At 33.8% G+C, this 11,982-nt stretch overlaps 1 protein-coding gene across 1 annotated transcript; it reads right to left on the minus strand.

The window, feature by feature from the left end:
• Window positions 1–3,296: 3,296 nt before the first annotated feature.
• LOC111776509 (protein SHI RELATED SEQUENCE 1-like) lies at window positions 3,297–4,720 on the minus strand. The gene is made up of 2 exons (XM_023655974.2): window positions 4,020–4,720; window positions 3,297–3,873 (listed from the first exon to the last, which is right to left on the minus strand). Exons 1-2 carry the CDS (start codon window positions 4,450–4,452, stop codon window positions 3,503–3,505), a joined length of 804 nt encoding a protein of 267 aa, XP_023511742.2. The 5' UTR covers window positions 4,453–4,720; the 3' UTR covers window positions 3,297–3,502.
• Between the last annotated feature and the right edge of the window lie 7,262 nt (window positions 4,721–11,982).

Genomic DNA, 11,982 nt, shown 5'->3' on the forward strand with positions numbered 1-11,982 from the left:
ATATTTCCATAACTTATTTTTGCAGCAAAGTTTCATAAATAGATTCGAGGACGAATCCTCTTTAAGAAGTGGAGAATGATATGAACCAAGAAACATCAATCATACAATATATTTCAATGAAGATGTGAAAAAAATGCGGTTGAAATTATTAAAAGATTTTTCAATTCATGCCACATTGAACAAGAACGAAGTTTCATGTTATAAATCTTGGGTAGATTACAATTTAGAGTAATTTAGAGTTATTGTATTTCATTAATATATTTTACTTTTTATTTACTTTAAGTTACAATTACATAATGGTTAATTATGGTCATAAAGTATGAATTTACTACTTGGAATGCCATAATTCATTTTGAAGCTATATAAAGCCATGTATGTTGTATTTGTAAGGCGCATTAAAAAATATAGTAAAAGAAGTATTTGTGCTTTCCTTTAGCTAATAGCTAAGTTTCTTTGCAATTCTATGTAGTTTAGGTTGCATGTAGAATCATTCAAGCTCGTCATGACCAATTTTGCTTGTGGAGTGATTTGAATATCAAACAAGCGTTCTTGCCTTGAGATATTTGATCAATAAGAATCATTCAAGCTAGACATGATCGATCTTCCTTGTGAAGTAATTCGAATCTCAAACAAATGTTTTTGTCTTAAATATTCGATCAACAAGGTAATCTGGATCTTACTCCCTTTGTAGTGATTTCTATATCAATGATGTTGGTCATACGGTTGGGAATGTCGGCCATGGAAAAAATGATAACATTACATAGTCATAACGACATATCATGAGTTAGATTATACGTTCTTGTTTTATGGGAACTCACGTATGTGTGTATTCACGAGCAATGATCACGTAAGTTGAGCATAGTTCAAGGAGGCCATCTAGAAGAAGTACTACCCTATCGTCATCCGACACATGATATAGTCATAATTCGTGAAGCTTCAATAGGGAGGTCGACCAGTGGAGGTTTCTAAGCAAGAGTTCATGAGATTGTAAAGGTTCGCCTGAGAACTTGTTGACACGGAGACCAAGAAAGCCAAGAGATTTATCACGAGCCTAGATGAGTCTTGTCACCACTAGACTATGCTATTGCAATGAGAATTGTGAACTCATAAGATAAAACATGCTAGACATACAAGGGACTTTCGTTGCACTTGGTTTTTATACCGGTCAGAAGAAGAGCTACCTCGATGAGAAATTCAAATTTGTGTTTTTTATTCAGCCAAAATTGGTGTCTTTCTTATTCCAATAATTCCAATAAATTGTAGAGCTCGAGTATGATATTTTTCATGAAGATCTTAAAGAGAAGTAACCATAGAAAGACCCTCAATTTCTCCATAGAACAATCTAATTCGTGCCGTTCGTGCGGTTCGGTTTTGTCCTTGAAAAACTCATTTTAAAGGAAGTCAACCGAGACACTCGTCATCACTGTGACACACGCATGTGCATAGGGTAGCTCGCTTAGGCCACATGACCTAGGGGTGGTAGAGAGCTAACATCACGCCTCCCTCTAAGGTACATTTTGAGGCATTTTCAATCCTTCTTGAGTAGACGTCATTTTGGCGAACGGTCATACAGTGTCGTGGAGTGTCCGTTCAATGTTCGATTGACACCAAATTTGGTAAGGATTCATACTTCATATGGATGGACTTGACTCTAGAATTGCATGCTCAAATTCCTTTTAGAACCCCGACTATCAAGGTTAAGGCCTAGGGTCCTACCCAGCCCTTCAACAAGTCAATCTTTGACGCTCTGTCTACTCAGGGTCCTTATCTTGCTTATATCTCGTCTTCTCTTCAATGCCCCACTCGGTGTGATGTGCTAAATAATACATCATCCTCCTTAGTCGCATCATGACACTCGTCTAGACTCTCGCGTAGTCGGATGGACGCCACTTGAAGGAAACCATTTTGCTTGTCACAACGTGAGAGTCACAATCTACTCTCTTCACAGTACAGTAATTTAGGACAATACGTGAGTTTGGATAATGAGGTACCTAGCAATATGAGTATCATGGTAAGCTCAGGGTTCCGAACAATACGAACCAACCTAATCCAAAAACTTCATGGCTCGATTTGGTTCGGTTGTGTTTAGGTCGAAAAATTTACCATCCAAACAATTGAGTTGAACCCGATAAATGGGCCTTGTGAATAGTAGACCTTGGGCCTATAAATGGGCTTTTGTGAGTGTACAATAGAAGCCCATTTCTCATACTCTCAGCCCAAAAGAACCATCTCTAATCATTTCATGGATGTCTATTTATTATTTTATTACTATTATTAGAATTAGAATTAAATTGAGTGTGTGTGTTTTTTTATAGGCCTTTTGGAATTGTAAGCTAAAAGGGAAACAACAATGGGGAACATGCATGTGTGGGATAAAAGCAAAGGCTAATTAAAAAATTAAAAAAAAAAGTTAGTAGGGGTTAGCAAATAATTAAGCAATAATCATACATCTTAATTACTCTCACCTTTTGTCTCCATTCAAATCTTTCAATAATCCAAAATAAAATAACAATACCAAATTAGAATCTTCATGATCCAAAATAAATAAATAAATAAATAAAATACACATGTCATAAATACCCCATTCAATTTTTATTTTTAAAGGGAAGCTTAAATAGATAATGGATTGTTCGGTTGTACACTGGTTAGGTTAGGAAGAACTAACCAACCTGAACAGAGTTCACAATCCAACCCAATTCAAGCTTGATTTTCGAGTTTGTTAGGTGTATTCGATGAAAGTGGCTAATCTAGTGAATGATCATGGGTTTATAATCAACGAATATTATCTCTATTGGTACGAAGTCTTTTGGGAAACCCAAAGCAAACCCATGAGAGCTTATGCTCGAAGTGGACAATATCAAACATTGGCTAGTCAAAACACATCACTAACAACAGTAACAAATATTAAATATTCTTAATTTTCGTAATAATTTTAAAAGTAGAGTTGGATTGTAATCTTAATTTTTGCATGATCAAACAAGTGTCAACCTGCAAACTGATCCAAATTTTTAAGTTTTCTAAAAATTCAACTCTAACTGAATTTGGACAAAAAAATTCTATCTCAATCCAACTTTTTATGATTTCAGTTGGATAGTTCATATCAGTTGGATCCTTTTAGGTCTAAAAAAAATGATGCCCGACTCAATACAACCTATGGATACTCCAAGGAACCTACTCAAAGATCTATAGAAAAAAAAGTACGAACGTCCATAGTCTTCTATTAGATAATGAAAAACACAACATAAAATCGGAGAAGCACGAAAACAGTGAGATCTTGGAGTGTTCGTGAGTTGAGTTATGATATGAGAATGCAAATAGACATAAGGTTGAAATTCAATACAATTATCATAATCATACTCATTACATAAACTAAATTAAAATAAAAACAGCTTGTGTTTTTTGTTCCATTCCAATGTCTTCATTTCACACATCATAAGATCAATGAGCTTTTTTTTCTTCTAGTTCATGAATTCAACACAATCAACTTCAACCCTTTTTTCTTTTAAGTTCTAGAGGAAGGGAAATTTTGCGTACCCGTGTTGAATGTGTTGATTGAGATGGGATATAGAGAAGACTCCATAAATGGGGTTGATTTGTTACTCCTCCACTCGCCGTTCGACGCTCCGATCACCAGCTCGAGCGCTTGACTATCGTCTTCTCCGCCGTAGCAATACGAGCTCTCGCCGCCCGTGCTCAAATTCGGAGTGCTTTCAGGACCTTGGTCGTAAAGAATCCCTTTGAACATACGCCCACCAATGTTCACTGACGTTTGATATGCGAATTGTTCTTCGACATCGTCGATGGCACTGACTTTCACGCACCGAAAAACGGCTGAGGAGTTGAATTCAGCTGGAAAATTCGCAACTTCTAACCCTAATTCCAAATCAAATCGATTAGAAGAACAAAAATAATTGTAATTCTAATGAAACACTACACCCATCTCACCCTAGGGTTTGAATCATCCATCATCATCGTAATTTTTCGACTTAAGCTTATGAATTTCATCGAAAATTAATCACCTGGAGTGTCGACTGGAGCGGTCTGATCGGGTCGATCTAGTCGGGATTGTTGCCGAACAATTTGGTGACGTTGTAGCTGCCGTTCCCGGCGCTTGGTAGCCGGAACCCAAGTACTTTTGACATGAGTTTGGCAATGAAACCCTCGGCTCTTACAACAAGTTCTACATCTCAAATGGGAACAATCTTTCTTAGCTTGATTACCACAATCTTGACAATTGATCGAAAACCCTAATCTCGGGACAAACTGATTGTGACGATCGGAGGCGTTGATCATGAAGTTCCTCCGACTCGGACCCACTCCAAATGAAATGTAATTCTCTAGATTTTGTTGTGGCCATATCTCCAAGCCCTTGGACAAGAACAATTGCTGTTCTCTTCCTCTTTGTTCTTGATTTTCCTCTTGTTTTTCACTTAAATAGAACAAACCCGTCATGATCTCTACAACCCAATATTATTTAGGTCATTCACGAAGGCTTTTAGGGTTTTTAGGGTTTAGAGAGAGAGAGAGAAGGAGGGTACCGGAGGAATTTGGAAGGTGGATTGCAAACGCCGCCGTGTTAAGTACTGAGAATCGTTACAGCTAAACCAAAACTGTCTCTGTCTCTTGTCTCTGGTCTCTTGTCTCTTGTCTCTCTCACTCACTCACCCATACTCGATATAATACGATGGTTTTTTTTTTAATAATAAAAAAAAAAACATGTTTTTGGGTTTTAGAGAGAGGATAGAAGGAGTCATTGGATCTCTACGTAATCCAATTGACTGCAAATTGCTCAAGATCTTCTACAGGGAGATCGGACGGCGGTGGATTGTAAGGGCACAATGGTCATTTAAATTTAATAGTGTCAACGAGAATGTTGGGCTATGAAGGGGGTGGATTGTGAGATCCCATGTCGATAGGAGAGAGGAACGAGTGTCAGTGAGGACGCTGGGTCGGGTGAATTGTGGATTCCACGATGATTGGAGAGAGGAATGAGTGTCAGCGAGAACGCTGGGACCTGAAGGAGGGTGGATTATGAGATTTCACGACGATTGGAGAGAGAAACGAGTGTCAGCGAGGATGCTGGGTTATAAAAGGGGTGGATTGTGAGATCCCACGTCAATTAGAGAGAGGAACGAGTGTCAGTAAGAACACTAGACCCTGAAGGGGGTGAATTGTGAGATTCCACATCGGAGTTGGAGAATGAAGCATTCTTCATAAAAATGTGGAAACTTCTCCCTAGCATACGCATTTTAAGAACCTCGAGGAGAAGTTCGAAAGGGAAAATCCAAAAAAAGACAATATCTACTAGCGGTGAACTTAAACTGTTACAGTGCCAATATAGTTCTTTTTACTCAGGAAAATTTTTAGAACATTTTCTAGAATTATATTCTATGAGTTTTATATTGAAAGTGTTCTTCAAACATCCAGATCTTTGATCCACGATGATTTCCAGATACATTACGTTAATGTGTTACCACACTATGATAACTTCTCGATGCACCATTTGAATGTGTGTTTTGTAGTGTATTTGACACATAGGTTTTGGACCCTGTGTCGGGGTGCATAACCCTTTGAACGCAACTTTACGTACATGTGTAACCATATTTTGGTCTACTATGTATCTTATGATTACCCAATGCATAGTATGACTAGAGATTACTCTCTTGTACATATTAAGATTACTCTACACCAATATGACCCGAGATTTGAATACAGGTATGATGACTGTTTTTACTCGTTAATTTTATGATTTTTTAAATAGATACGGATATTATACAAAGATTTGAACAAATTTATTTAATTATATTTAAAGAGATTTGGATTTTTTTTTTTTTTTTTTTTTTTTTTTTTTTTTAATTTATAGTTGGGGATTAATTAATGATGAGCGGCGCTAGTTGTACATGTGACTTAGAATATGAATGGATATTAGTTGGTCAAACGGAAAGTCTTTGCAGAATTCCCGGCTAATAAACGCGTTCTTCCCTTTATCTTTATCTAATCATGCCTGCTTCCTTTCAACATTTTTGACCAAACAAACCCTAATACTTCAACCCGTTGCTCGACCATACACGTCGCTCTTAGTCCAACGTATACTCGTTCAATAAGGTTGGATCTTTAAGAAAAAAACGAGGAGGGTTCATATGACTCGATTGGGTTAAATATTTGAAAAACTGACATTTTGATTTAGTTCACGGGGTTGACATTTTTTTTGTTGGATCAACCCGACCAACCCAAAAGTAGGTTTATAGTCTAGTTCAACCCAACCTTACCCTATTTTTATAAATATTAAGAATATTTAACATATGTAACTGATGTTAGTGATGTGTTGTGACTTGTAAATGTTTTATATTTGAATTTTATGATAATTTATTTATTAATATAACATGTATCGTGGATAAATAGGATTTTTAAATATAATTAAAAAAAAAACCCTAATTGTTAGGATCGTACAACTCACACGGGATTTTGATAAAGAACAATAGAGAGAAAATAAAGAGAAATATATGTGAAGACACCGACTAGGGTTTAGATTATGAAAAATTAAATAGGAGAATAAATAAGATTTTATCTTAAAAACTAAGTACGAGAATATATAAGATTTCTCCAATTACTTGAGTATTAAGTTTTCTTACGTCTTATGTCAACCTAATTCATAAATAGACATCAGACTCTACAACCGAACATCGACAATCCAACTCGGGTTAAGTTGAGTTGAGTTGTGAACTTTATTTAGATTATTCGGGTCACTCATCCAATCAATCCAAAATTTCAAGTGAGTTCAAAAGATTTTTTTTCAGCTCAACCCGCATACATCCCTAGAAAAAGCGTCACATAAAGCAACATTTTTTTAGTATATGATTAAGTATACAATAATCAACCCGAACATAACTCTTTTCAAAACCACCATTTAAAATGTTTTTCTTTCAAAAGTGGTTTCACAAAATATAAGATTAGAAAATACTTTTGAAAAAAGCATGTGATTAAAGAATTTGTACTCTATAAATAGAATTGTAATGAAAGAATAAAAGAAAAATAAAGTGATAATTGAAAAATATAAATAAAGTTTAAATTAAAGGGAGACTAATTAATAATGGGTTTTTTCTTTTTCTAAAAAAATATTAGAGGTTGAGTTGTCAAAATAATAATAATTATTATTTTTTAAAAAATATTAATTATCTATGATACATATAATATTAATAATTAAAATTTTATAAAATTCAAATATCGAAAATTTACAAGTCACAGCTCATCACTAGCGTCGGTTATAAATGTTAAATATTCTTACTTTTTTTTTAAAGTAGAGTTGACTTGGATTGTAACCCTATTTCAACCCGACTCAAAAAGTCAACCTGCAAACGAACCGAATTCTCAATTGTTTAAAAATTCAATTCAACCCAAATAAAAAAATATATAATCCAATTAAACTTTTATAGTTTTGACGGGATAATTTGAATTGATCAGATTATTGGCGTGGTAATTAAATAATCGAATAAATTTTAATTTACTTTAAATTTAAATATATGTAGAAATTATGATTTTTCAAAGTTTTTTTGTTTAATTTAGTAGGCTATTTGTGGTTACAAGAAGTTACTTTATCTTTTCAAAAAAACAAAAGAAGAAAACAAGGTACTTTATCTTTTAAGTCTTTATTTGGTTAAGTTTTGTGATTTTCTTTGTTTGAAACCAAGTTAGTTGTCGAGAGAGAGAGAAAAGGAGGATTTTCAAGAAAGCCCACGACGTTAAAGATTCAAAGGATAAACTCTTGTAAAAGTGGACAACGATTGTGTTGCACTCGTTCTAACCCGGCGAACAAGTCAGTCATATGGAAATTGTTAGTCACAGATAGTTTGAATGTATGATCGAGTCTCGTTCATGTTTGAGAGAAAGTATTTTAGAGGACATGAGCGAAGAAATGCGTTAAAAACAATTGGTAAGAAAGCCATGTTATAGGCTAAAAGTAAACAAGCAACATCTACAACTTTGATGACATATGACCTAGATATGAAGAATTGACAATAGTCATATCCCACATTTTAGCCCTAGTGGGTGTAGACATGATTTTGTGAACAATCATATAACCCGTATTGACACGAAAGAAATAGTAAAGACCTAACTAGATATGAAAGCAAGTAAAAGGGATTACACTCTATGGTCCATGTGAACTAACTCTTCATAAACTCAGCGATATAGGATGAGGTTGACTTTAGGTCTATTGACGCACTTCCAACTTATCTCTATTTTGAGGAGTCTCTTCAAATCTATTAGGAATTGTTGAAAATCACTTCTCTATTCGTTGATTCTTCGCGTCTTCTCTATTACAATCTCTCCTACATTTATGCAGTGGAATTCTTCTTCGTGGCATGAGGTCGTATCACCACTTTGTGACGGGTGTCTTCTTAGTCAGAATAATAATGTTTCAAGTTATTGGTGTGGACAACAGAACTAGTCTGTATCCATAGGAGTAATTAGATACTATATGATGTCTTCCCGACATTCTGAGTGACTTTGACTAGTCCATAGTATTTTCGCACCAGTCATGGGTTCTTGCTACTTTGTAATTGGAGTTGGGTTGATCTCAGCTTGATCAGAACTCTTTCTCCATTTTGAAATTTTCGTGGCCGACACTTCCGACCGACTCTTCTCTTCATTTGTATAGATGATCTTCCTAAGTAAACATGAGGTGTTTGGGAGGTTTGTCTCTGCCTCCCCCTTTAACGAAGGTGTTGGCTTGGGGTCTCTCCCAGTAATTAGGTGACCACTAACAAGAGTCTCTATCGATCTAATGGACTCGACTTTTAACAGGTCATTTAGCTGTTGGTGAAACTCAGCTAGCTCAGGTGGAGTCGTATGACACACATTTATGGCAAAGGATCTCGCCCCCGACATAAAAGCAATCTAGTGATCTGTCTACCCAAGTAGAGATAAATCCTTTGTCTGACTTTTTGGTCTTGTGTTGTGGTGTTTCTGTAGCGACTAAGAGATTTCTATTGGAGTTAGCTCACTCGAGCTCTCCTCTTCAACTATGGCAATGCCAGCGATCGTAGGTTCATCATGGCTAAGATCTCTTCTCAACGTAGTGTCGACATCATTTTCACCCCTTTTGGTTGACAGCTGTTGGTAAGAAATCAGTCCAAGGAAAAGCTCTGATACCAAATGATATGGTAATCAGCCCAAGGGAGAGCTCTGATACCAAATGATATGGAATCGCTACAAGGGGAATAAGATTTGGATTACCTTGTTGATCGAATATCTCAAGGTAAGAACACTTGTTTGAGATTGAATCACTCCACAAGCAAGATCGATCATGTCTAGCTTGAATGATTCTTGTTGATCAAATATCTTAAGGCAAGAACACTTGTTTGATATTCGAATCACTCCACAAGCAAGATTGATCATGTCAAGTTTGAATGATTCTAAATGCAACCTAAACTACTTAGAATTGCAAAGAAACTTAGTCATTGGCTAAAGAAAGCACAAATGCTTCTTTTACTATATTTTCCAAGTCTATTTACAAATACAACATATATGATTTTATATAGCCTCAAAATGAAAACTGTTAACCTTCCATGAATCTTTACAAGAGCCGCAACTTTCATACTTTATGACCATAATTAATATGAACCAAGAGACATCAATCATACAATATGCATCAATGAAGATGTGAAAAAAGTGTTGTTGGAATTATCAAAAAAATATTTCAATTCATGTCACATTGAAGAAGAACAAATATTCATTGTTATAAATTTTTTGTGGATCATAATTTAGAATAATTTAGAGTTATGATGTTTATTTAATGTATTTTAAGGCTTATTTACATAGTGGCTAATTATGACCATAAGTATACATAGTGGTTAATTATGGTCATAAAGTATGAAAGTTACACCTCTTGGAAAGCTAGAAGGTTAAGAGTTTTCATTTTGAGACTATATAAAGCCATGTATGTTGTATTTGTGAGTACACTTTGAAAATATAGTAAAAGAAGCATTTGTGCTTTCTTTAGCGATTGACTAAGTTTCTTTGCAATTCTACATAGTTTAGGTTGCATGTAGAATCATTCAAGCTCGACATGATCAATCTTGCTTGTAGAGTGATTTGAATATCAAACTTCTTGCCTTGAGATATTTTATCAACAAGAATCATTCAAGCTAGACGTGATCGATCTAGCTTGTGGAGTGATTTGAATCTTAAACAAGTGTTCTTGCCTTGAGATATTCGATCAACAAGGTACTCTGAATCTTACTCCCTTGTAGCAATTCTATATCATTTTGTATCAGAGTATTCCCTTGGACTGATTTCCATATCATTTGGTGTCAGAGCCTTCCACCCACTGGGCTGATTTCATATCATCAAACCTACCCAGAATAGAAATCTACCTAAGTTGTTTTTAAAAGAATAGGTTCTATCATACTGCAACTGTTTGCATTTTTCGATCTCAACAATAGGGTTAGTTACTAAAATACTCAAGTCACGTGCAACTCTTATTTTTCAAGTAAAGGTAAGGCACCCATGTACGAATGACAACGTCACAATAAAAGACATGGAACTAATATTAGGGTAGTCGCATTTATATTTGTTAATCGACTCTTAGGTTAGTTCAAGCTTTGTTTGTTTAATTTAATTTATGACATTCATTGGTTTTAAGGTATTTATTTTGAATGTTCCGTCCGTGACACCTTTCATGAAATATTTTAAATGTAAGTTTTCCCTACACATTATGCGTTACAAAGAGATCGTATGTCCCTCCATAAATTATTTTTAAATGATTGATAAAATTATTTTTTTACCATGAAAAATAAAATTTTAAAAATAACGAAAAGGAAATCAAACCACAAATAAAATACAAATAATCGAAGAAAAAAAAACAAACAAACAAACAAAGAATCTTTGTAAGCTAAATGAGGATAGGGACAACCTGCTCCATGTACCTTGTAATATTTTTTTTATTGTCTTTATTATTATAATAATTATAGCTACATAATATTTAAATTTTAAGTTTTATTTTTTTAATTACGGGATAATTTTATATGTTTGAACCATTCAATATTTTAATTTTAGGCATAAAATTTCTCTTTTTTCCGTAGGAAATTAACCATTTAAATTATTTTTCGATGCAAAACTAAGTATTTAATTTATTTAGAAACCCATCCATTAGAATTTATTGAATCGAATTTATTTTTGTTTTTTTTTTTTAAACTAAATTAGGATTAATTCTCTCGAGAAAAAAAGAAGTGATTCGTGTGAGTTTTTATTCCGATTAGTATAAAAATTAATCTAGAATTTTGCAATAATGGAAAATGAAATAAGAAGAGATAAGGATGATGAAGTCATCTCCGACTCTACTTCACCTATGAACATCCTTAGGTCTGTATTTATAGATTTAAATTTTAGGCTAAATGGATAAAAAAATATCCTTCCACCTTTCGAAAGTTTCAATAATACTTTTAATTTTTTTTAAAAAAATATCTCAAAAATACCATTAAAATTTTAATATTAAAAATATTTGTATCATTAGTTTTGGACGAAAACGTTGCTTCAAAAATATTTTTTAAATTTTTAAAAGGGTTTTAAATGAAAATCATTAATATTTTGTTTCAAAAATATCCTTAAACTTTTAAAAGAGTTTTGGAGAGACTCTTTTAAGTTTGAAAAGTGTTTCAAAAATACATTTGCCTTTTCAAAAGTTTCTTAATACTCTTAAAAAAAAATTAAAAACTTCAAAAACTTTGACAGTTTTAAACATTTTTAAAAAATTTCAAAATATATTTTTCATTAGTCACTTTCAAAGATACTCATGAACTTTCAAAAGTAATATTAAAAAGTTCGGAAATAACTTATGAGGTGTCGATATATGTTTTTTGTCCATAAAAAGACGGTAAGAATTTTTTAAGCTTCGTTTTTATAAAAGTAAATCGTGTTAATGCTACCTCTCAAATTTCTTAGGTACTTCTTAAACACAATACCAATGATAAGAGTAATTTTAAA

Source organism: Cucurbita pepo, chromosome 15 (assembly GCF_057944985.1).
Source record: "Cucurbita pepo subsp. pepo isolate OVF chromosome 15, ASM5794498v1, whole genome shotgun sequence".
In the NCBI taxonomy this organism is placed as follows: domain Eukaryota; kingdom Viridiplantae; phylum Streptophyta; class Magnoliopsida; order Cucurbitales; family Cucurbitaceae; genus Cucurbita; species Cucurbita pepo.